The sequence below is a fragment of the Akebia trifoliata genome, chromosome 4 (assembly GCF_017979445.1).
Source record: "Akebia trifoliata isolate Shusen 1 chromosome 4, ASM1797944v1, whole genome shotgun sequence".
Taxonomy (NCBI): domain Eukaryota; kingdom Viridiplantae; phylum Streptophyta; class Magnoliopsida; order Ranunculales; family Lardizabalaceae; genus Akebia; species Akebia trifoliata.
In genome coordinates this window covers 18,309,840-18,334,990 of record NC_141378.1, presented here as the reverse complement: position 1 = coordinate 18,334,990, position 25,151 = coordinate 18,309,840, and the positions used below count along the sequence as shown (strand labels likewise).

At 34.1% G+C, this 25,151-nt stretch overlaps 2 protein-coding genes across 9 annotated transcripts; both read left to right on the top strand.

The window, feature by feature from the left end:
• The first annotated feature begins 2,912 nt into the window (after positions 1 to 2,912).
• LOC147404287 (subtilisin-like protease SBT3.11) lies at positions 2,913 to 7,420 on the top strand. 6 transcript variants are annotated; one of them, XM_086440159.1, is made up of 4 exons: positions 2,913 to 3,180; positions 3,283 to 3,364; positions 6,880 to 7,010; positions 7,119 to 7,420. In XM_086440159.1, exons 1-3 carry the CDS (start codon positions 2,996 to 2,998, stop codon positions 7,003 to 7,005), a joined length of 393 nt encoding a protein of 130 aa, XP_086296285.1. In that variant the 5' UTR covers positions 2,913 to 2,995; the 3' UTR covers positions 7,006 to 7,010; positions 7,119 to 7,420. The 6 variants fall into 6 exon arrangements, 4 of the variants coding, with proteins under 4 accessions (XP_086296285.1, XP_086296288.1, XP_086296287.1 ...); XR_015177727.1 differs by having other exon boundaries at positions 2,917 to 3,180; positions 3,283 to 3,380; XR_015177728.1 differs by having other exon boundaries at positions 2,918 to 3,180; positions 3,283 to 3,441.
• A 7,916-nt stretch (positions 7,421 to 15,336) lies between these two features.
• Positions 15,337 to 24,094, top strand: LOC147404286 (disease resistance protein RPM1-like). Of its 3 annotated transcripts, none has more exons than XM_086440158.1 (5): positions 15,337 to 18,432; positions 19,140 to 19,289; positions 23,306 to 23,375; positions 23,627 to 23,725; positions 23,814 to 24,094. In XM_086440158.1, exon 1 carries the CDS (start codon positions 15,539 to 15,541, stop codon positions 18,413 to 18,415), a length of 2,877 nt encoding a protein of 958 aa, XP_086296284.1. In that variant the 5' UTR covers positions 15,337 to 15,538; the 3' UTR covers positions 18,416 to 18,432; positions 19,140 to 19,289; positions 23,306 to 23,375; positions 23,627 to 23,725; positions 23,814 to 24,094. The 3 variants fall into 3 exon arrangements, with proteins under 3 accessions (XP_086296284.1, XP_086296283.1, XP_086296282.1); XM_086440157.1 differs by having other exon boundaries at positions 23,572 to 23,725; XM_086440156.1 differs by having other exon boundaries at positions 23,551 to 23,725.
• The last annotated feature ends 1,057 nt before the right edge of the window (positions 24,095 to 25,151 follow it).

Below are 25,151 nucleotides of genomic sequence, written 5' to 3'. Positions count from 1 at the left end.
ATGGCCCTTTCAATAATATTGGCAAAATACTTGACCGTTTTGGTAAAAAACTCATAAGTTATTGCGGGGGTAGGTCGTAAAATCCCACTATATTAGAACATAAACGTGAGGGACAAAATGACGTGGATTGAATTAAATGGCAAATCATTCGTATATTCACAAGAATATTCACTCAAGATCTGAACAATTGTCATGATAGCAAAGAATCAATTATAAACAGAAAGTATCTTGATCGTGGATCAATAATGACTAGATTTGTCCCATGATTAAAGCTAAATCATGGAAAACAAGCCTTTAATTGCCCCCATTAAATCCTTAATTGAAGGACCGGCCAACTCTCCCTTGGTCAAAGGATCATGGATAAAACCCAATTGACAATGAGCGGAGAGGCCAAAGAGCTTATAAAGAGAGAGAGAGAGAGAGAGAGAGAGATATATATATAAGGCAATGAGTGTCCGATGTGGGATTAAACTCAACAGAATGAGAAGAAGATTAAAAGAAAGGCACAAAATAAATTTTGTTTAAATTAAAATTATAAAAAAGACTAATTATTTAGGCATACCCCTTTTGGTCACATACCCATAACTCAATATACTTTTGGACCAAATAGATTATAAATACTTGGGTTTCCCTTTCATAGGCTATATGAATCTTATTCTCCATTCGTCGTTGTCATGGCCAAAATGGTCAATAACTCTTCTTGGGCAATAACTCAATATTTCGGTGTTGTAGAAACTTGGAAGAAGCGCTTGAGTTTTAGAAACTTTTTGACGATTTTTAGATTTTTTTAGAGTGTATTTGATTTTTTTTTTTTTCATAGCTAGAAATCATTAGAACAAGAGCCTTCATCGTTGGTATTATTGGAAAAAAATTGAAAGAAATAAAATAAAATGTGTCAAATGATAATGCACTTAGACACAACAAATTAGTCAAATTGACGATGAGCTTTAAAGCCAATGTTTTCATGTATGAGATTAGAGATTCAGTCTCGACTTGAACGAACCTAATTATTCTTCATGTTAAATTCTTTATTTTAAGGTCGATTAGTATGCTCTGTTACAAAATCATATTTCGTAAAATATAAACATTTAAATTACTAAAATAATTAAATATTTTACATGAAAAAAATAAAATTAGATTGACTTGGTCAAATTTTCTTTAACTTGGCCAACATTTTCAAAATATTTCACAAAATATATCTCATATATTGTAGGAGCCTTCCTATTCTTGGATAGAGGTAATGTTGGGCTATGCGTACAAGCCCACCAATTGCTCCAAATCGGCCCATATTCCATATCTCCTCTCCTTTGGATCATAATTATTTAAATAATTATAATATTTTTCTTATTACAAGATGGATATGTTGGTGTTCTATCACTCTTATTTTTGTATAAATAAAATTATTATTATTATTTATTATAAAAATATAAAATCTATTGGACACAATCGGGTCAATTTATGGTCCAACTCGAGAACGTTTCTAGTCCACATGTCGAAAAGTATGCCACGTGGCATTTCTAAGAAGCGACGAAAACTCCGAGACAAACAAGAGTTAGGATATATAAATGGAAAAAAACACAAACAGAGGGTGATTTAGATATACCCCTCTATATTTTGATGAATATTAGAGATACCCCCCTGTGTTTTTAAATGGATGACATGGCCCTTGGCCTAACACTTCTACTCTTAAGACTAATTTAATGACCTAAATGCCCTCATTTTTTAATCTCCACCCAAAAATCCCTTGATTTTCTCCCAAATTTGGTCATCTTCAACTTTCTTACTTTCATTTTGAAGATTACGATTTTAGGTTTGTTTGAAAAATGAAGTTGAACGAAAATTGACAATTCTTACAAGTTGCTAAATAATAATTTATCTTCTCCAACCTTTAAATCTCAAGAATTATACAAGAGTGTGTTTGAAAAGCAAAAGTTGAACGTGAGATTGGATAACTCTTGCGAGTAACTAAAGATTGAATGTTTTGAAGGCTCAATAAAAAAATCCCTTGGTTTATTTTTATTTCTTCTTAAACTCAATTAGTTGTATCCTGTTATTTATATTATTTACCTTCATTTTCAACCTAAGATTCTATCTTCTTTAACATTCGAATCTCGAGAATAAGATAATTCTTCTTAGAGAAGTAGAATGATAAAATTTTGAGTAAAATTGAAAATATTTTGTAAAAAAATAAAAAAAACTAAAAAAGATGGATCGAATGTTAAATAAGTTTATTCTCAAAATTCACAACTTGAAAATGACAAACTCGTATGTAGAATAAGATAACATTTTTAGATATGAACTATAGATTTTTTATTAAAAAAATAAGGATCTTTTGTAAAGATATTGAATATGATCGATTAAGGACAAGATTGAATAGATTAAAAATAAATTTTCATAGATGTTAACATCTTCATGACAAAAAAATTTGGGGATGAAAAATTAGGGGTGGCAATAGGTCATTTGTGTGTGATGTTTTGTCATTTTGAGGTAAGGGTGTTTGAAAATTTACTTAACCCCTAAGCTCACTCAGTTATTAAGTGGATTATATACTAATCAGATTGTATATAGGTTAATACGACATGCTTATAAAATAGGTTGATGTCCCTAACTAGACATGATTTGTTTAATAATTTGGTTGGACGAGTCAACATGATTAGGCTCAACCCAAACACCCCAACTTCTTGTCTTTTTCGAGTCGTGTTGATGGATTGTGGTAGAATTGCCACCCTTATGAAAAATATCCTCATTGGCTAGATGTTAAAGATAAGGGTATTTAGGTCATTTTTTGATAATCTCTCAAGCAAAACCAAGGTCAAGGAGGCATGTCATCAAATTAAAAAATACAGGGGACTCCCTCTAATATTGACCAAAATGTGGAGCGGCATAACTAAATCGTCCAAAAAAAATATAGAAGAGTTTTAAAGTTCAGATAACTTCGTCACGAAGTCTATAAAACAATAAATAGAGGGAGAAATCGGAAGAGTCAAGAACACAGATGCAGAGAAATTTGTTGATTTCTTCGTCGTTTTTGTTGATATCTTTGTTGTTTCTGATTTCGATCATGGCGGGCACTGTTTCTGGTAATGGAGAAGCTGCTGTTCACATCATTTACACAGAGAAACCAGAGGGAGAAGAACCAAAAGCTTTCCATATCAGAACCCTTGCTTCTGTTCTCGGCAGGTTCTCTTCTCTCTATCTATCTCTCTCTGATATTACGGTTAGGGTTAGTTTCTTTAGGGTTTATGTTTGTTGAAATGTTCTCCGGTTTGATGTATTTGTTAGTGAGGAGAGTGCGAAAGACGCTTTAATTTACAGTTACAGCAACGCTGCTATGGGGTTCTCTGCTAAGCTTACTCCTGATCAGGTTTCAAAAATCTCAAGTAGTCATCTCTCTCTGGCTCTGTTTAATTATTGAATTTCTCTGGAGATCTCTTGCATGTGGTGGGTGTCCTATTGAAATCAACTATTAAAACTGAATATTTGTTGTGGTTTTAAGTTTTGTTTTGTGTAAAAGATGTTTGATGGTTGTTAATCGAATTCTCTCCGATGGTCCATTGAAGTGATTGGAGATTGATGAAATTTGGACACGTGGGTGTTTGTCTGGTTAAATTGTTATAGAAATGGTAGTGTAGGAAGATTTAGTTTGAGTAGAATTCTGTGGGAAAATTATCATTTTAGAGTTTGAATCGTGGTGAATTAAGAATTGGGTGTTTTTGAGGGAACCTCTTGCTTATAGTTGGGACTCTAGAGCGTTGAGAGAGCTTTTTGTGATTGTTTTTGTATCTTATGAACTTGTGGATTAGCAAGCATTTGCTGCTGGTTGGGGCTTCAGAGTGCTATTGCTCTCATGCTTTGGTATCTCAAAAAAGTCGGTATTTTTGGTCTATAACACCCTTTAAGGCCTTTCTGGTTTAGCTTTAACTTTTGTGGGGCTAAAATCCAATCGCACCCTTAACACCTCAAGCCGTGGCTTCAATGTTGTGACCTCCTTCTTCCCCTGGGGCACTGGTGTGGTACTTGCCAAACACCTTCTGACGCCCAACTTAGAGGATTCTTGGAGACAAATATGCCGTAAAACAATAGATGTCTAATTCTTCTACCACCCAACAAGTCCGTTCTTCAGTGGTCTCTTCCCCTTTTATAGGCAATATTCTTTCCTTAACTCCTACCCTTTGCTATGTAATCCCCTTCCTTGCTTAGAGGGATTTGGAATTATCCTATCCCAAAATCTCAAGGATGTGGGAATAATCTTCTCCCAATCAAGGAGTCCGTTAGTGGAAAGAATCCCTAATTTGGAAGCTATCCATTTAGGAAAGGGTGCGATTTTATTTTTTTGATATTGTGGGTATCCCCAACCTTCTGGTAGAACTAATCCCGCGGTCACACGCACTGCTCCCTTGGAAAGTCCTCCGTGCAACAGGTTGAGTCAAGGGTCCATTGGACCCTGGAGGGTGGCCCCAAGAAATTCATAGCTTCGTGGGGTTTCAAACACTTGACCTACTCTTCTTGGGGAGCTTATCAAGACTCGGCTTGCCACTAGGCCAACTCCTTATGGTTAAGAAAGGGTGTGATTGACTTGATCAATCACTCCTAGATTCTCGGAATACTATCTCCATTTCTCTACTTAGAGAAGGGGAGAGCTTATCTTGGGCCTCTGCCCTACTCGACTCTTTACAAGCTAGGCAAAGTGGCTACTCATCTCGACTCAGCTACTATGCTGAACAGAGCTTCCTGCAAAACGAGGTACCATGGGTTTGGGCTATACGGAAAACTAACCTGCTCGGTTTTCAAGCCCTTCTCAGATCACCCCATGTGTAGGGCAGGATTCAATTGGAATTCTGCCCTATGCAACTTTCTTCGTCTCTTTTGCCTTTGGCTTCTTGTATTTTCTTAAACCCTTCATATTTAAATGATAATTTGTCAAATAAATTAATTTATTGTGTTACTTGTTCCTATGGATTGTTGTGCTTATACTATATTTTTATACATGAGATTTTCCTACTATTGGCACAAAATCTTTGTTTATTAGATAATTATTTTTTGGGAGTTCTCTTTTGTTCATCAACTATAGTAATTTAATTTGCAGAAGAAAGTTATCTATGTAATGTTGCACCATGGTACTACATGCAAATAATAAGCATAAATGTAGATTTGTTTTGTTTGATGCAATGATAAAAGAAATATTAGGCTGCTTATCAAGGAACAAGAAGATTAAGCTTACTTAATAAATTAAAATTAAAATTTGGCCATTGCTTACTCCACCCACATCGAGATATCAGACTTTGCATGCACACATGAAAACCCACTAGTCTGCCTTTTTATTGTAAGGGCATGTCTTTGTACGAGCAATCAAATCCACTCTCTACATAAAGAGAATTTGAAGAACCTCTTGACTTTGTAATTAGAAGAAGCCTTTTAACTATTTCTTTACTTAATGTAGAGTTGAATGGGCCCTATCTAGGCCATCAACCCCTCAACCAAACTCCCTTCTTGTTAGTATTAAATTTATTAACAATAACATCAGCTGAAACCACTTTAACTGAAAGTGTAATCAGAAAATCCTGCAGATCAATGATCTAGTTGTCGAGGTATTCTGATGTGGTGTTATAAGATGGTCCCAATTCCAACATTCTTTAGTGGCTGTGAATAATGTGAATTGTCCAGTCTGCTTCGCTATCTTGCTTACATTAACCCATGCCTCCCAATATGAAGGATCTGGGTTATCGTAACTCCTCCAGTGCATGCATATCAACTTAATAGATCAGAAAAGTGAAATTATGAAATAATATGTTATTTAAATAATCTCATATATATATATATATATATGAGATTGGCACTCTAATTCTCATATTCTAAAATTACATTAAACATTGAACTATCAACGGGAAGCTTCATAAAATACACAGAAAACTCTTAATCGAGTATGATTTTTCACTAAGCTTCTCTTCCCAAAACCCCAGAGATAGGGCAGAGAGAGAAAGAAAGACAGAGAAAAGGAAGAGAAGAAACAGGCTTACTAGTAGATAACCTTGGACACAGACGATATATAGTAGCTGAGGTTGTCTAAAGGTGATCCGTGAAGGGCAAGGAGAGAATGAAGAATGTACTACCGTGTGAGATAATGAGATACATAGAACTGTAACAAAATTAGGTTTATTTGTTTTAACCCCTTTTTATACACCTTTTTTAATGTCCATGTGCCTGCGTGTGTGCTGTTTAATTAGGGAAATGAATAATTTGTCTGAAAGTTACAAATTTTCTATATATTTAAATTGTTCGCTTGTTTTAATCGATTCTTGTATTATTCAGTGGTATAATTCGCATATTTGTTGAATAGTTAATTATGCCCTTGGCATCTCTGTTAATGAGGCAATGATCTAGTCCCAAAGGATGGATTTGGGGTATGACACAGCATACCTCTTTCTTTCTTTCTTTCATTTCTTTTTACCAGAGAAGCCAGACCATTGGTGGTGGATCTTATAGGGAAATCGTGTTTTTCAGAAACTTGACACTTACCTAGACAGTTGCCTATGCGATTGAGGGCACTAGCAGATCTGCCCATAGTGACAAATTCTCCAATTTTTTTAAGAAGTCCCAATTAATGCACTTCTTTCAATCAGTGATTTAATCCCGACTTATTCACAAACCTCTGAAAGATATATTTTAATAAGAAATCTTGTTTAATATTGTATTAAGTAACAATATACTCCCAAAATTTTCTGAATTTTACTGATTATTTTAAATATTTTCCCTTGTCACAATTTTTCCGAATCCCGACTTTGTCATTATGATTTGCCTAGAAGAACATGTATTAGAATTCATTACATGTCTATCCTGGCCTAGATCTATGGTATCATCTCGAGAAATTGTATTGGGCAGGAGAAAAATCAATTGTGTCTTGGTCAAGAGTCAAGACAATCCACAAGAGTCAGATCTTTAAACTCTGATTCTGGCAATGGAGCTACAATGAGTTTTGGGTCAATCATGACGGAGTTATTGTTCTAATTCTGGTATTGGACCTACAAAGACTTAAATGAGTTCTGATCATGCATTTTGTTATATCGTGATCATCATTGCTTCTTAACATTATTATCGACTGAAATTATTTTTTTGGGCAGAGGAACCAGGAGTCCTTCAGGTAATGCCAAGCAGGACAGTCCAGCTCCATTCTGGAGCCAGCAATCTGCACTAAAGAACATCAACATGTCAAATCCCTCTTGTAAAGAAACATGCTTTTCTTTACTATTATTATAGAAATTATATTATGTAACCAACCCTGGACACACCATGTATTCCAGATAAAGAAGTCTTTTGCACTTCCATCATACTTTATTAGTCTTATCTTTTTATCTTTGAGCGTTAAAAGTAATGTAATCTCAACTTTTCTAACATCTATCCATCACCTCTATATAATTTACAAGTATAATAGTCATTATAATAGTTCATGAACTGTGCTAATTAGGTTTGTTTGAATGTTGGGAAAGAAAAGCAATGAGAATTATTTCTCTCTTTGATTACAAATGGATATTCGTGGAAATTGGTTCTTTGAAGCCATGGGGATTGGCAACGGAGTACCTTTGTCCCAAACACACAACTAGAGAAGAAATCTTCATCTGTCCTCTTAGCTGAAATCTTAAGAGCATGATTTTCTTAGAAGATTTGGATTCCTTGTGTTTTACAATATTTACTAGAAATAATATTTTTCTCCTATAAACATGTAAGGGTTGGTGAGGTGGCCTAGATCACACCTCAAGTAGTGGAGGTCTTGAGTTTGAATCGCCCCCTTAAGCCCTCCCACCGCCAAGAGACTAATACCAGAAATTATCTGGTGGGTGTCGTGGGGAGGGATTGCATGTGCCTTGAGGATTAATCAGTGCTCTAAGAGGCCTGATGTCTCTGTTCAATAAAAATAAAATCATTTGTCTATGAAATCGAATTTGAGGGAGTATCAATCAGCATGACTAGATCATACCCAAATCAGATCTGCTCCAACCTAAAAATGGAGGATTTGGATTATGATAAAGATAAAAATCATATAATATATCAAATTGATTCTAGATCAACAAATAAGGCCTAATACGATAAAGTATGAGAAATTAAAGTATATTTTTATATGCAGAGCACACTTTTCAATTTTCCTAAATAGGAGGTTAAGCTGACCTATAGAGAATTTACAAGCATGGAAATCGGACAAAGGTAACTCCCACCAAATAAAATTGAAATGCTACATGTCCGAAGTCCAATTGATCCAATGTAACTCTAAAATAAAAAATAAAAATAAAAAATCCAAAATGTATGTTGTAGATAGTGCAAAATGAATTATAAAGATATTTAAGTCATCTTAATTAGTTTATATCAAAACATTTGGCAACCATTTGCATAGTATCGTCTTCCCCTCTCTTCTTATGGTTGCATTTCCTTACTCTGGGTTAAGTTCTTCCACCGTAAATTCTTCAGTTGAGCTATTAGTGGACTCTCTCTCTCTTATCTCTTTGCCCTTGGAGGGAACCCTTCCCCTTTAATCTGAGAAGCCACCATCTTCTCTCTGATGATAATCTCCATTAACATCACTCAAGAAAGACCTCATCCTCCATTTAAATTCTCTACACTTTTAAATCCAATAACAAGAGCATCAAATGGTTGCGGGTGTTAGATTTGTCAGAAACAAAGATAAAACATTTGCCAAGTAATGTGGTTCACTTGATTTACTTGCGTTATTTAAATGTGAGGGGAACAGAGGTGAATGAATATCCAGATTTATTATATGAGCTACAGAACTTGCAAACTTTAGATGCTTGTTATACAAGTGTGGAAAGTTTGCTAATCTATCCACAACTAAGGCATCTTCTCTTTAGTTCTTGGCGAAAATTGGTTCATGAAGACAAAGAAGAATATTGCGTAAGGCTTTGTGATGCCGTTGAAAATTTGGATTTAGTTGGGGTTATGAAGGAAGGGCACTTACCTCAGTGGACACACTCTCTGAAATGCCTACAGAGAATTGTATTATGTAATAACAATTTAATGGCAGACCCACTCACCACCTTGGCACAATTGCCCAATTTGGAGGTACTTTTCTATATTAGGACAGTTACTTGGGAAGGCAGATTGGTTGGGGTGGCATTAGCAGCAGGAGCAGCAATGAGGGACGGCAATTAAGTTTTCCAAAACTGAAATCCTTAGGGATATGGGATTTGCCTGAGCTGGAGGAATTGAGTGAGATAGATGAGTGGATGATGCCCTTCTTAAAAGTACTTTATATAGGAGATTGCCCAAAGTTGAAAAAGCTTCCCGATGGCTTTCAACATCTCAAATCCCTTCATGAACTCCGAATAAGAGACATGTCGGAAGACTTCACCAAGAGGTTGTGCCGCCACCACCATCACCATCATCGTGAAGGAGAAATAGTAGTAGAAGGCGACGGAGGAGTGGACCATTGAATGATCCAACACATTCCTATTATCACAGCTATTCATCAACATAGAATTATGACGCCCCTCAGATGCACGTCCCCATCCACTGATGTGACATGTGCTCAAATCATAAATATTTCCCTCATAAGACATAACTGTACATCCCCATAAACATTTGCAGTTGTGTATCTTAAGAAAAAGAATCTATAATTCTAACACATACCACATCCGGCGTCAAAATATCATTTATCTTCACAAAATCCTAAATGAGAGAGTGATTGGGATCTGTACCTTCTTTTAAAGGTCATTTTTCTAGACATTTTCACTCTCACGCATCAACCCATTTTTACAATAATTTTTTTTATTTATTTATGAAAAAGATAACATTATAAAAAGGATAAAATAGTCTTTATAAAATTAAAAATCTTATTTTGAATGTTAGGTTGATGGCTAGTGCAGAAGGTGGGTAAGTGAGCCCGTTACGTAACTATAGCAAGAGGAGGTAATTGTAATCATCAAAATGTTAAGGGGGTCAACATAGAATTATGCCAAGCCATATGGGATGAAAGTGTAATTTATCCTATTATAAATAGAGGGTTACTATTGGCACCCCAAATTTTACTTATCACACCCCAATTATGAAAAAAAAAGTAAATGGTCGAGAATAAGTAAAAGTTGGAATGCCAATAAAAGCTTACTTCTATTTGTTTGTTTTTTCGTTTTACTAGATTTCTATTTTTTGGATTTAAGATTTTATATGAGCTTAAACATAATTGTAAACTACATTTGAAATTGTTTGAAGGAGTGTTATAATATTTTGTAATGTTGATCCTATAATTTGAGCCAAAACATTGTAATGTTTGAAGAGTGTGTTTTAATTTTTAATCGGGGTGTGTTAAATAATTTAAAAAATTGAGGTGTAATAAGTAAGAGTTGAGGTGTAATTATTATAAATTCCCTCTGGTTAAGTTGGCACGACTTCTGGTTCGTTTTCTTTTTATTCTATGACTTTGGTGGTTCTCCTATAGAATTTGGACCTTGTTGTTGTTGATGTTATTGTTCCTTTCCTTTCATGTGCATTGTGTACTTAGTAAAATCATATTCTTCCAAGTCTACTATTTATAACAAATCCTTCTCGGCTAAGTAATATATCAAGGAAGACACACAATCTAATTCTTGATTTAGTGATGTACACCCAATCATTCTTTCTATCTTATCCCCATCTTAATAACCAAGGAATGAACATAAATGGGACCTTAATCATTCGAGGCGTTATGACCTTGGCAGAAGACATCTAAGGGTTCGACATGTTGGTTAGGTAAAGGTATTTTCCTTGACATGTCTTTCTGCCATTCAATGGATTGGAGTTGGTCGCCAACAATGTCAACACATGGGCAATGACGGATTAACTGTTTATTATTATTTTTATCTTGAAAGGGAAATATTCTTTGCCACTAAATTATTTTAATTGAATACTTTAAACTTTGTGGACATTTGATTTGGATTTTGAATCCATATTCTCTTATTAAAATTTTCAAAATCTAATTATTGCAATTGATTTCTCACATATCTTTTAGCTATTTCTGATGACTGATTTTAGAGTTGAGAGTCACAAATCTCATTTTCTTCACCTTATTTTTAAATTTGAAAAATGATATATTATATATCAAAGTTCAAAAGCACATTAAACCAATTTCAAATTTGTAAGAAACAAGTTCTGCCTTATTTATGATTTTTCACTGATTTCTGATTCCATTGAGAGTAACTTCAAAATCCAAACGAAGCATTGGATTCTAAAATTTGACTATGAACAATAATCAGATTTTCAAGTATGAATCAAATTTCCCAAGTAACAAGAATCTGATTTATTATTATAATTATTATTTGAAAAATATATATTTTTTTAATTTTAAATTAGATTTACTGTAATTTTATTTACTGTCACACTAATAATTCCAATATTATTAGCATTTTTCCTTAAGACATTGTACAACTCAGTCATGATGGTCAAATATGATTAACACATATCTCGATCAAAAGTCAAACTTATTGAATTATACGTTTTTTTTTCTCTTATTTGCACTTAAGTGTGTCGTCAAATAAAGCATAACATGATTAGTGCACACTTGCATCATATCTCATGATTGGTGAGATCTATAGGTGAGCGAAAGACCATCCAGTTAAAAGAGATGAGAGGTAATTTGAATTTTTTCTAAAGATTTTATTGAAAATACCTAGGCTTTAAGATAAATTTACCCCAAGGATCTCCCAAAATCCTATAAACAGGACCCCCATCCAAGACAAAGAGGAGGACCTCAAGTGATCCAAAATTCTGTCGAAATCTCTCCTTAAAATACTCTAGCCTACTTAAATTCTATCCAAATTCTTTCTCAAACTCTTAAGAAGTTATAACCAAGAAGAAGAGACTAAGGTGGGGTTTAGTTGTGATTCTTCCCGTGTAATCCCCTTCTAAACCTTTATTCTCTATTTATTATTCTTCTTTACATTTATACAAATTTATTTTTATGTTTTCTTTGCTTGTAACGACGTATATCGTAATTTGTTTTAGTGAGACTCAAATGTAGAGAATAAAATCTCTTAGAGGTAATCTCTTCCTATAAGCTCTCAAGAGCATTATAATATATGTTTTTTATTTTCCTTATAAATTTTAAAATCTTATATTAGTTGTTCTTTACTCTCCTTACAAGTTTAAATTTATAGAATAAAGATTTTCTTAAGTTCTTTCTTAATGACTTAAAAATTAGAGAGTAATTCCTCTTTAGAGGTAATCTTCTATTTCTAAGTTTATTACATACACATCACAATATCTTATTTAAAATAGTTAATGGTCAAAGGTGGGAATCTACTTAGATCTACACCTAACTCTCTAAGTTAAAAAAAATAATCCCAAAGAGGACATATCTCATACATAAGGTTCATAATCTTTTCATAGTGGTGTTTAACTCATGAATACCTCCTGAAGGCTAAACCAATAAAAAGATACTCCAAAGTGAGCATATAAATTTTTAAAAGAACCTTTGGATCAAAGAAAATAAAATCCATATGAAGATTCCATCAAAATCCTAGATTCATAAAATTTTAACAAGTGCCTTATTTCATTTTTAGCTTGCTCATTGGCTAATTACTTAGTTTTCTAAATTTGAACTATAGTTCATTCCCTTATAATTTTCTTTATAATATCTTTTTATTTTCAAAATCCCAAAAAGAGTTTCCTTATCACATTATTTAGTCATATATTTTTTTTTGAAAAGTATAATATTTTCAAGGAGAAAGAAAAAACAGCATACAAAGAGGCCGAGAAAGCCTCATAGAAAGTAACAAAGAAGAGAGAGCAAACAACATCAATGATTACATAAAGAGTTCCATTTAAAAACAAAATCATCAAACGAAGTTCCCACGAATTCTATATTTTGTTTGGACCAAAGGTATAAGAAGCCCAAAATCTCTAAAAAACTTGTGTGAGAGCTTCTAATCTTGCCATTAAACACCCTGTTATTCCTTTCATTCCAAATCCCCCAAGCAATAGCCGAAGGTAGCATAGCCCACAGGTAACGTTTTCTGGTGTGAAAGACATTACTGGTCCACTCTTTCAACAACGATGAAAACTTATGAGGGAAAACCCAAGTCATACGGAATAAACCAAGGAAACTTGACCATAAATTATAGGAAAAAGGGCAATGAATTAAAATGTGATCAACAGATTCCCCTTCCATCAAGCAAAGGGGACAACAATTAGGAGTGATCCAACCCCGAGCAATCAAGTTATCCATCGTAAGAATTCTACCAAGGGAAGCCAACCAGACAAAGAAAGAGATTTTAGAAGGCACTGACCTAAACCAAATGATGGAAGCCGAGATGGTACGCTCAGCACTAGGAGTGAGCCATTTATGGAAGGATCTGACAGAGAATCTCGAATCCTTCGCTCTAATCCATTCCCACCTATCCTGTTCACTTTCGTTGCGATGAAGCGTATGCAAGAGATCGAGGAAAGATGTAACCTCGGTTAGCTCCCAATCATTAAAATTTCTCCTGAACCCCAAATCCCAAGTAGGATCGGACTCGTTGTGAATCAAACATTGCTGGATTGAATGATTCTTCTTAACAGAACAGACGTATAAAGATAGAAATTGAGAAGCTAGCGACGAAGGTCCGCACCAACAATCTTCCCAAAATCTAATTCTGTCCCCCACACCTGCTTTGAATCTAATCCCTTGCTCAAAATCCTTGCTAACTTTCAAAATTCCTTTCCATAGGCTACACCCATACGAGGTTTTAGACTCACCGCTATACCAACCTAGACTCCTCTCCCCATATTTAGCCATAATAACTTTCCTCCATCTTAGGATGGGAAGGACAATGCGACTAACATTTTCCTTATCCTTCAATCGAACCTCCTTACCTTAAATTTCTAAGTAGATCATTTTCCTTTATCTTTTAGATATGTGAGTCACTACAAACTAAAAAAAAAAAAAAAAAGATTTCAAAATATTTTTATAATATATCCATTCACACTCTAATAGAATGGTGGCAACTCTTTAACTCGTGTAGATGAGTTCAAACCCCCCCCCCCCCCCGGCGCAAAGTTTCGAAACCCGCGCATCTACTATAATAATACATAATAATAATATTTTTATATTTTATATTAATTACACATCACCCCTTTAACACTTTAATAATTTCAAATCAATCCCTTTTATATAAATAATTACACTTAAATTCAATTTTATAATAAAAATTTATTTTAAGATTTTAATAATAAAAAATAATTAAATAATATTTTCATAACTTATCATATTAAATTCGAATTTAAACATGTTGATAGTCTAAATAATGTTTTTGATATTTTTGAAGTCAATGGTAATGTCCATTTGACCAAAAGAACTTCATATAAAATTTTGAGTTTTATCTACTTTTACTAAATATTTTAATTATCCTTTCATAATCATGGTAAGATCTTCAAATTGTATATTTCATTTGTCAAATTCTCCTTCTAGCAAATCCTTATTTTAGATCAACAATATCACAATTTATTTTTAATAATTAAAAAAAAAAAAACAAAAATTAAGATGAAATTATGTCAATATAGTTGATTTAATTCCTTGATATACATAATAATGGTGTTACAACTAATTTCATCATCACCATCACTATTAACATCACTATCCTATTATCAAATTTTTTATTTTCAAAATTTTAAAATGAGATAGATAATACACATCTGAAGCATATCTCTTATGTTTTCTGTTTATAGAATTTTTTACAATCCAAAATCGAATATAACTTGAATTTTTCACGAATCAAATTTTTTACTATATTCTGAATTGCCATCAAGGCCTGTGACCCTACCTGACAGCCCATACCTTCAATTATTGAGTTATGGTCCCGACAGCACATACAATTACTTTGTGCTGCTGTTGGATTTGACGAGAATTGGTCCGTGAATGAAGAAAAACGTGCCATGTTATGCACATGTTGGACCCACTAACTAATAAAATTGTACACCAAATTTTTTTTTGTTTGATTAGTGATTTTAGTCATCCTGATTTAAGTATTGATTATATGTAAAAAGAATTAAGAGTTGAAATTTTCTAAGATCTTAGCCAAGAATTAAGAGAGTAGTTTCAGCTGTATTACAGAACAAAGTATTGTTTGAATCTAGGAAGAACAATTAGGATCAACCATTTCCTAATTCATTAGGGCCTTAATCCTATAAAATTTGTCAAATTATATTAGATATTTTATTTAAATAATATTTGAAATTTATTTATTTTACATATAATCAAATTTGATGGATTAATTCGATCTTGATCCAATCCAATTATTTTTTGAGTATTTTTTTTTTTTTTCTCAAGATGTTTAGACCATGGACTGGACACAAAGGTTGAGAATGTGTGGCTGCAGATAGGACCTTCTCGTTTTGTTTGACTAAGACGGTCAACAACTCAACCCACAATTATTAAGAGGCAGAGTGGAGGTGGTCACATATTGCTTCAAAGAATCAAGAGAGTGTGAGCTCAACTTAATTGAGATCTAAATATTTTTCTTTTTCGATTTGTTTGGCTTGGTTTGTTCTTCAGTTTGAATCTACATACCAAGAGAAATTGAAAATGGCAGCAGAAGCTTTAGTGAAGTCTGCTATCACCAAATTAAAAGACTTGGCCATTGAAGAAGCTGTGGCAGAATGGCAAATCCAACGAGGAATCAGCAACGACATCAAGTTCATCTGTCATGAACTTTCTACGATGAAGGTAGTACTAAGGGTAGTAGAGAAGAAAAGAGTAAGAAATGAGTTGGTGAATCAGTGGGTGGCACAAGTGAGAGATGAAGCCTACAAAATTGAAGATGTTGTCGAGGAGTTCCAATTTATGATGGAAAGTTCTCTCATCGAGTCAGGAGAACCGGCTGGCAGTTGTCTAAATATTGACTTCTGCATTCATTATGTGCATACTTTCTTCAAGCAGATGGGAATTCGTCGTCAATTTCATTCTCAAATAGAAATCATCAAGAAAGAGGTTGATGACATCCATACGAGAAGGATGCGATACGACCTTCCACAAGAAGGAGCTGGTGGCCCAGACGATGAAGAAACAAGGGGAGGAGATCACGGCGTGTCTGATCCTTTCGTCGAAGAAGATGATATTGTTGGGATTGAGCAAGATGTGAACAAGTTACGGGAGTGGCTGCTAAAAGAAGAACAGGCTCATCGACGATCAATAATTTCAGTTGTCGGTATGGGTGGATCTGGAAAGACGACACTCGTCAAGAAAGTTTACAAGAGCATATTGGGAGGGGAATTTGACTGTAATGCTTGGGTATCTGTGTCCCAAAATTTCCAAGAAAAGGTTTTGCTGAAACGATTGGTTCAAGAATTTCATGAAAGTAGGAAGGAGGCAATTCCTGGTGACATAGAGGCGATGGAATTGGTCAAGTTGCGTGCAATAATATACACCTATTTGCAAGGGAAGAGGTATGTCCTTGTCCTTGATGATATGTGGGATGTAAAAGCTTGGGACGTTGTTAAATATGCATTACCGCCTCAAAGTGGTGGCAGGGTTATCTTCACGACCCGCTCATCGCATGTAGCTTCTCCTATAGGAGAGACTCACTCCATTCACCGAGTTGAGCGATTACCCCATGAGTTAGCTTGGAGTCTCTTTTGTAGAAAGGCATTTAAGAGTGGCAATCTTTCAAGGGGTTGTCCGGAGCACTTGAAAGAAATTGGAGAGAAATTGGTTAAAAAGTGTGGTGGCTTGCCTCTTGCAGTTGTTGTCATTGGTGGTCTCATGTCAAGAAAAGACAATTTTGTATCAGAATGGAATGACGTACTTGAAAATCTTGATTGTGAACTGAGTAATAATCAAGATCTTGAAAGAGTCAGTCGAGTGTTGTTAACGAGCTATAATTATTTACCTCATTATCTAAAATATTGCTTCTTATATTTCGGAATGTTTCCGGAAGATTATGAAATCAAGAAATCAAGATTGATCCGTTTGTGGGTGGCCGAAGGTTTTATAGAAGATCATCCTCGGAAAACACCGGAGGAGGTTGCACATGGGTACCTCGTTCAACTCATTGACAGGAACATGTTGCAAGCTTCAACTAACAAGTCTTACGAGGTCGGTCTAGTAGGTTGTGGAATGCACGATCTCATGCGTGATATGGCCATTCATCTAATTAAGAAGGAAAATTTTGGTGAGATTTTCACAGAGAAAAGTGATACCAGAATCGTCGAGGGGCAACGTCGTATAGTAGCAATTCAGAATGGTTCGGATAGCATTCCATCAAACGCCTTTAGTGTAAAAACCCGCTCCTTTCTAACATTTGATGTTGACAAGTTTGTTCCATTGAGTGTGCTTGAAACGATATTCAAGAGCATCAAAAGGTTGCGGGTGTTAGATTTGTCAGGAACAAAGATAGAACATTTGCCAAGTAATGTGGTTCACTTGATTCACTTGCGTTATTTAAGTGTGAGGGGAACAGAGGTGAATGAACTTCCGGATTCATTATATGAGCTACAGAACTTGCAAACTTTAGATGCTCGTGCTACAAGTGTGGAAAGTTTTCTAATCTATCCACAACTAAGGCATCTTCTCTTTACTTCTTGGCGAAAATCAGTTCGTGTGAGATTGTCTACATTGGGAAAGGGAAGGGGAAGCAACTCAAGTAACTTGCAGACACTAGGCAGGGTGGTCCTTGATGAAAGCTTAGTAAGTCAACTTTGTTACTTAACCCAACTCCGGAAATTAAAGCTCCATGAAGTCAAAGAAGAATATTGTGTAAGGCTTTGTGATGCCGTTGAGAAGATGCCATACCTTCGCACTTTGGCAATACGCTCATCCAGTACCAGTGACGAAGAAGACATCCTTGATTTGGAAACCAATATGTCGTCAGCACCTCCCTTCCATCTCCATCTTGAAAATTTGGATTTAGTTGGGGTTATGAAGGAAGGGCACTTACCGCAATGGACACGCTCTCTAAAATGCCTACAGAGAATTAGCTTATGGAAGAACAAATTAATGGAAGACCCACTTAGCACCTTAGCACAATTGCCGAATTTGGAGGTATTGTTTCTATATGAGGACAGTTACTTGGGAAGGCAGATTGGTTGGGGTGGCACTAGCAGCAGTAATGAGGGACGACAATTAAGTTTTCCAAAACTGAAATACTTAGGGATAAATCGTTTGCATGAGCTGGAGGATTTGAGTGAGATAGATGAGGGGATGATGCCCTTCTTAAAAGTACTTTATATAGGACATTGCCGAAAGTTGAAGAAGCTTCCCCATGGCTTTCAACATCTCAAATCCCTTCATGAACTCCGACTAGGAAACATGCCGGAAGATTTCATCAAGAGGTTGGGCCGCCACCACCATCATCATCGTGAAGGAGAAGGAGTGGACCATTGGTTGATCCAACACATTCCTACTGTTATAGCTAGTCAACATGGGAAACTTGAAGCATTGATCTCTCAAGAAAAACATCAATAGAAACCCATAATTGGTTGGTAAGTTTCTCAATTTCTAATATTTAATATATCTAAAGCTTTCCTTTCTTATTTTCTTTTACAAGTGTCATTGCCTATATAAATATTAATTTCTATGATTTAATAGTTTAATTCATGGGGAAAAAATTCCCAAAACAGTAGACCATTCATTTTAGAGAGATTTACAGGGAAGACCTGTCTATTGCAGTTTTATTACAAAACTCCCTTACTCTATCAATTTTGTTACTGAGCAAACCTTACTTTAATAATTAGACTAGCATGCCTGTCTTAGTAAGATTTCAAATCTTACCAAGTGTTGTTGGGCTCACAGGGATTATCAAATTGGAAATCTAACACCACAGCCTTCTAGATTTAATGGAAAAAATTCAAAAAACAATTCTAAGAATTTTTCAGATTGAAAATATTTTGGTTAAAGTGAGAATTTTTTTTTCCTAATCTATAAAATAGTATTTAAAAAAAAAAAAAAGTTTTGTTTTCTAAAACAGTAAAATTTTCCCCTCTTTTACTAAAATGTTTTAATTTTGGAAATGACAATATACCATTATCGGAATTAAAATGAATAGTATACTGTTTTGTTTGTGTGTTTTTTTTTTTTTTTTTAAATTTTCATTGCATGCTTTGGTAAAACAGTCTTAATTCATAATTTTTTTCATGAATTAAAAATGATAGAGATTAATTTTGTTTGTGCTCTTAATTAATTTTTTCAGTAAATATTTTGTTGGAACGAGATCATGAAGATGGTTCTGAGGATCTAACATAGCCTTGTAGAGGTGATGAGAAGAAAAAGGGCCATTAAACTATCTACAAATATGATTGGAGCATAAGAAGTCCAAGTGCCTAAACATAGTCTTGATCAGGTTGGAGCCTTAAATTGTTGTTGAATTTTTTTTAAATATGACATATAATTGTGATCTCTAATGCTTTCTTTCTATTTTTTCCTCTTAACCTATATGGTGTTGGTGTTACATATTCGCTTTTTCTATTAAATTTCTAAAGTTAGTAGAAATTATCTCTAAAGCTCCATTATATTTTCTCCAATCACTAAAGTATGCGACCTTTTGGCATCAATGCCTATATGATAGCTTTATTTATTATTGTATAAGTGTGTGTAATCCAAAACCTTATGTTATACAGACTGATAATGTGTGTGTATGTAATGTTACCACTCTCTACATATTGGATTTGATTGGTTTTTTACTTATGGATTGATCCCACAGTTGATAATTTAATCATCAAATATGACTACATTTTTATCCTTCACCATAAATTTTATGTTGTTCTACATTCAAATCTCAACTTTTAAATGAGGATTGGTCGTATGGGGAGTTGTGGTCACTCAGGAAAACATCAACAAAATTAATTGTTTGTTAAGTATGATTATGTTGCAAACCCAACTCCTTCAAATACATAAGCACTTTGTCCAACTAATTGATCTTAAATTCTCCAAAGCTTTGGCCCTGCTTGGTATATATGCTGCAAATCATACCAAAAGTCTATGATTCAAAGACAGTATGATGAAATGATGCATATTATGACAATTAAAAAAAGCCCAACACTTAAATCAGTAGGGATAAAAGCCTTCTTGGGTGACAAATTCCTAGTATTATGGTGATGGTTGTAAACTATTGTATTCTTGGAAATTCTTAAAATAGAGGTAATTGAAGTTTCATTCTCATCAAACTGACAACAAGAAATTCTTAAAATATGGGCTTATATGTCAACCTGAGAGAAATAGATTTTCCAAAATTTTTGAAAAAATCGTGAATTTTGTGACAGCGCTTGGTGTTATATGTCAGGGAGATGTAGAATGATAAAATTATGCTATTAACAATATGTCGAGTTGGTAGTTATTAACAATTACAATCTCAAAGATTGCAGAATTGGTAATGCATTTTGAAGTTATAATAGTTATGGATTTATAACTACAGTGAGATGAGATGGAGCATGTTCGTAGATGGTTCTAAATGAGTGAGTAGAGGGCTTAAAGAGACTAGAGATCCAGTAGTAGGGCGTCAACACTATCTTATATCTTGGAATTAAATGGAGTCAAATTCATTTAGTCAATCCTAAATAGTTGTGAATTGGGTTCAAAAACCTGTTTGCTTGTCAAATACCCATCAACTTCAATTCCCTTAAAAACTATATCTTGTTATTGAGATTTGGAGGTTGAATAAGATATAATTAATTCATTGATTTACCAATTTAATGGGTTGGTCCTTTATTTGGAATGATATACCAGAGGGTTTTTTTTTTTTTTTTTTTTACAATTTATGGAATTTTGTGATGGTGAATTTGCTATAGACATGCCATGATGAGCCACATTCAACCGTAAATTGCTCCAACTTAAGGTACCATGACATGCTTTAATCCTTGAGAACAAACTTCTTAAAACTACCAAGTCAAATGTTCTTTAGCATTTTGTTCGCATTTCATATAATCTTAGTAACACAGAATCATCTTTTCTTTATGTAACAAGTGACAAAACTTGAACCCATCATATATTAAGTGAAAGAAAAATTCAAAAAGACAATTATACCCTTAATATACATTAAAACGAACTTAAGTCCTCGATGACACAGAAAGTTGCCCAAATCACATGGCCACCCTTTTTTTTAATTTATATAACTGGGTATCCCTGTAGACATTAGACTGGGCCAGAATTTGGGTTTTTGCCCAAACCATAAACCATGGTCTTATCCAAGGACTAGTCCCGGGGCATGTGCAATGCATGCACATCACATGCACCAGGTAAGTAAGGTGCATCCTCACAGGTGACTCCTGAGGAATTAATGCCCATACTGGGCAGATTTAGGCTCGACTTAGATGAGCCCTAACCCACCCGTAAAATTGGTCAGATGTATCTTAGATGAGCACTTTGGAAACAAAAAATATTAGTCAACTAAGCTTGTGCCTACTTTAGATATATTCAGACTTGACTCAGATTGATTTTTAGATTTAACAAAAAATATCATATCCAACCATCTTTCGGAGTCGTTTGATACTATTTTCACCAAAATAGGAATCTAATATCCATCCTAATTAAAGGAAAAGTCTTGTTATGAATGACTCAAACTAGCGTTATGTGTGCAGAGAACTGTGAACGTGCCTTAAGTATATATGACTCGTATCTCAAGAAAAAAACATCTATAGTGGTGCATAGAAGTATGTTTTTCCTTTAGTAGAAACCTATATGAATCTTTTTGGTTTAGTTATTATCATGGATATGATAATATCGTTGGATGGCACATTTTGATTAGATGAAATTGGAACGATACTCTTTATACTTAAATTTAGGGAAAATTACATGAAGATTCCTTGCAGAAGGGTTTCTTTCTAAATAGTCCCTATGTTTTGCCCAGTTGCTTAACTGGACATTTAGTAAACCTTTTCTTTCTCAATGGTCCCTCATACTATCGAGTTCAAAAATTTTACTGTCGAACTCGACACTTTTTTATTTAGTGTCGAGTTCAAAAAATTTATTATCAAACTCACCACTATTTATTGTCGAGTTCACCACTTTTTATTTACTGTCGAACTCGACATTTTTTAATTACTGTCGAGTTCACCACTTATTAAATAAAAAATGATGAACTCAACACTGGTAAAACCCACCCATTTTCAATTTTCGAGTTTTCCCGACTAAAATACATGGAAAGTTCCACTAAAAACTTGAGATAACGACTTGTTTAGATGGTTTCAACCCAAAAGAACTATTTTTGATCAATTTTCATCCAAAAATTAAGAAGAAAAAAAAGTGAAAAAATCATTATTTGTTACATATATCTTCAAAATATTTGAAAAAGCCCTTGAAAATGGCTTCTTCTTCTTTTTTTTAAATCCTTTCTGCTGGAAAGGAGTCTCTGAAACTCAATTGAAATGTCAAAAATCCAATTTTTGACTGAAAATGATGAGTTCAAACAGTTAGGACATTCAATCATGAGAAATGTGGAAGATGAGGTCCAGGGACCATTTCGAAAGAAAAAGTTTACCAAATGTCTTGTTAAGCTACTGCTGAAAACTTATGAACTATTTAGTAAGATGCCCTTCTGTGAGGGTCCTTCAGCTAATTTTCCTTCAAATTTAATATAATCAAAGTCATTTTGGTCAAAAAATTAAGAAAATTGTAATCTCATTGCCTTAAAATCATGATAGTGTTCAAAATTACAAACTGTCCTTTTTACTATGTAATCTTCAAAACCATCCCCTTAATTAATATTTTAAATTACAAATGGGCACTTTTGATACATGTGTGTTTGCACATGCCACCTTCTAGTCGTCGATAAAGAGAAAAAAAAAAAAGAGTGAGTTGAATGGAATGGGAGCAGGACAAAGTGGAAAAGTGTTTAATCCATACAAGAAAGAAACTCTCTCTCTCTCTCTCTCTTCTCTCAATTTTAGCAAGGATTGGAGTCCGTAGACTCATGAAAAGAATCTTATAAATGAAGACGCAATTCCAACCATTAAAATATGAAATCCAATTCTCGTGATCTATCTAAGGGATAATAAGTGATGTATCTTTAAGATATGTGTTTTGTTTGATTGAATTTTTGTTTAAACAATCAGGATTGCTTGTTTATTATGAATTATTTTTTGATTAATGCTGGAGTGACCTCAGTGGGAGACACATGGGGGACATCTTGACGTGGTGGCTTGTGCATGTCCATAGATGAATTTTTGTTTTAACAGTCAGGATTGCTTGTTTATTACGAATAATGCCAGTGTTCTTCATGATATCTATGTGTAACTCATGTATTTTGTAGGACTACTAACTGATGATGATATTTATGAAAATAAACTATTTACTTTATTGATGAATGCTTGGAATATCCTTGAATCATTTTCCTTGATTTTTATGTTGGAACATTCTCTATAGGTTCTTGGCGAAAATACTTGCACCTGAAGGTTCAAAAGATGTTCTCGTGGGACAACCTAGTGCAATAACTGTAAGTTCTGATAAATGCTTATAAGAAATTCCTTCCCTTGTCTTTCTTATTTAGTGTTATGTGTAAGTATTCCTATTTGATTGGTTAAGATTGAGGCACACTTAGTAGATTTCTTTCCGTTTACATGATTTTATTATGTTGTAATATACTCTTATTTTTTTGTTATGTTTATAAGTTCATTTGGAGCAATTCTCAGGCATCTTATAGGTTGCAATCTTAACTCTTGTTGGTTTGCATGGTTGAGGAGCTAGATGACATAAAAAATGTCCCAACTAATATATCAAGTGGTTCTGAGACCAAAGAGGAAAAACCAACTCATCAAGATGTTAGAACTCAAATTTCTTCTGTCGGTACAAGATCTTCCCTTTCTGTTTGAATCATGCATTATCCTCTATCATGGTAAGAAATTGGGAAAATGACTTGTATATTTCTTTGCAGAACCAAGGTAACATTGCTAAGTGGAGGAAGAAAGAAGGGGACAAGGTCAGCATGCATAAAACATGCATACGTGGGATGGCAGCATGCAATGAGCTTCTTTAGACGTCAGACCAAAGCGGCTGTTATTATCCAATTTATTTTTTTGATTGAATGTTTCGGTTGATGAATCTTGTATTTTAGTTCCTTTTTTGTACTAAATTTTTGAACCACTATTTGTGCCGAATGTAATGATCCATTTTTTAAATTATAAATCCAGAAAAATAATTTTTTTTAATTATAAATTCAAAAAAACAACTATCTAAGACAGTCGTTTTTACGATAGACTAAGACAGTCATTTTTTACAATTGTCTAAAATCGTTGTTTTTTTCCAATAGTCTAAAACCATTTTTTTTTTCCGATATTTTTCGGTAGTCACGATTTAAACAAGACTCCTTTTGAAACGACTGCTCTTCCAACAGTAAGAGCAGTCATTATTTTCAAAAATAATTATCTTAGACAGTCGTTTATTGCGCATTATGATGTAGTGCTTGCTTCTCCATTCTACTTTGTTTAGAGTCAAAATTCTTTTTTAGTTACCCAAACACCAAACCCAAGCTGCATTAAAGGGTACTTAGCATTTAAGAGGGAAGATTTTGGAAAAAAAAAACTTGGGGTGGTTAGTTAAATGAATGTTGCTCCTTCGTTCCACTTTTTTTAGAGTAAAAAAAAAAATTCTCTTATTGAAGGTAATTTTATATCTACTATCAAAAGGTCGGAAATGAGGATGGACTAGACATCCTTATTTACAAACTTTAGAAAACAAGTGACACTACCAATTGTAAATCTTTCATTTGAAGCTCACTATTTTTCCTTGGGTAGATCGAATGATTGTGTTTGGTTTGTCTAGGCAATTTTTTTAATAAATATGAAGACAAAAAGAAAGTATCATCCACAAATAGAAGATGCTAAGGCTCTTCCCACTATTTTAAATATTGTGAATTTTCTTTGACTCTTCAACTTTTAGATGCATTTTCGAGAGGACTTCTAATGGATGGTTTTAAAACTCAATGCATACTCAAATGGCATAATAGGATCCACCTGACTAGGGACGGTGGTATTAGCGAAGGATTTTTTTGTGTTCCATCGATGTTATCAATCGCAATACATAAAAAATCCTTATAACTTTTTTTTTTAAACCTTGTGGATGTAAGTGCCCTCATTGCCCCCACTATAAATCCGGCACTACACTTGATCGGTTATTATTATGGTGAGAGAAGGCCCGATTGGTTTTGCTAACACCAAAATTTGAAAGATAAAAAATCCCCTCATTTATATTAATCATACTATTATCAAGGTCA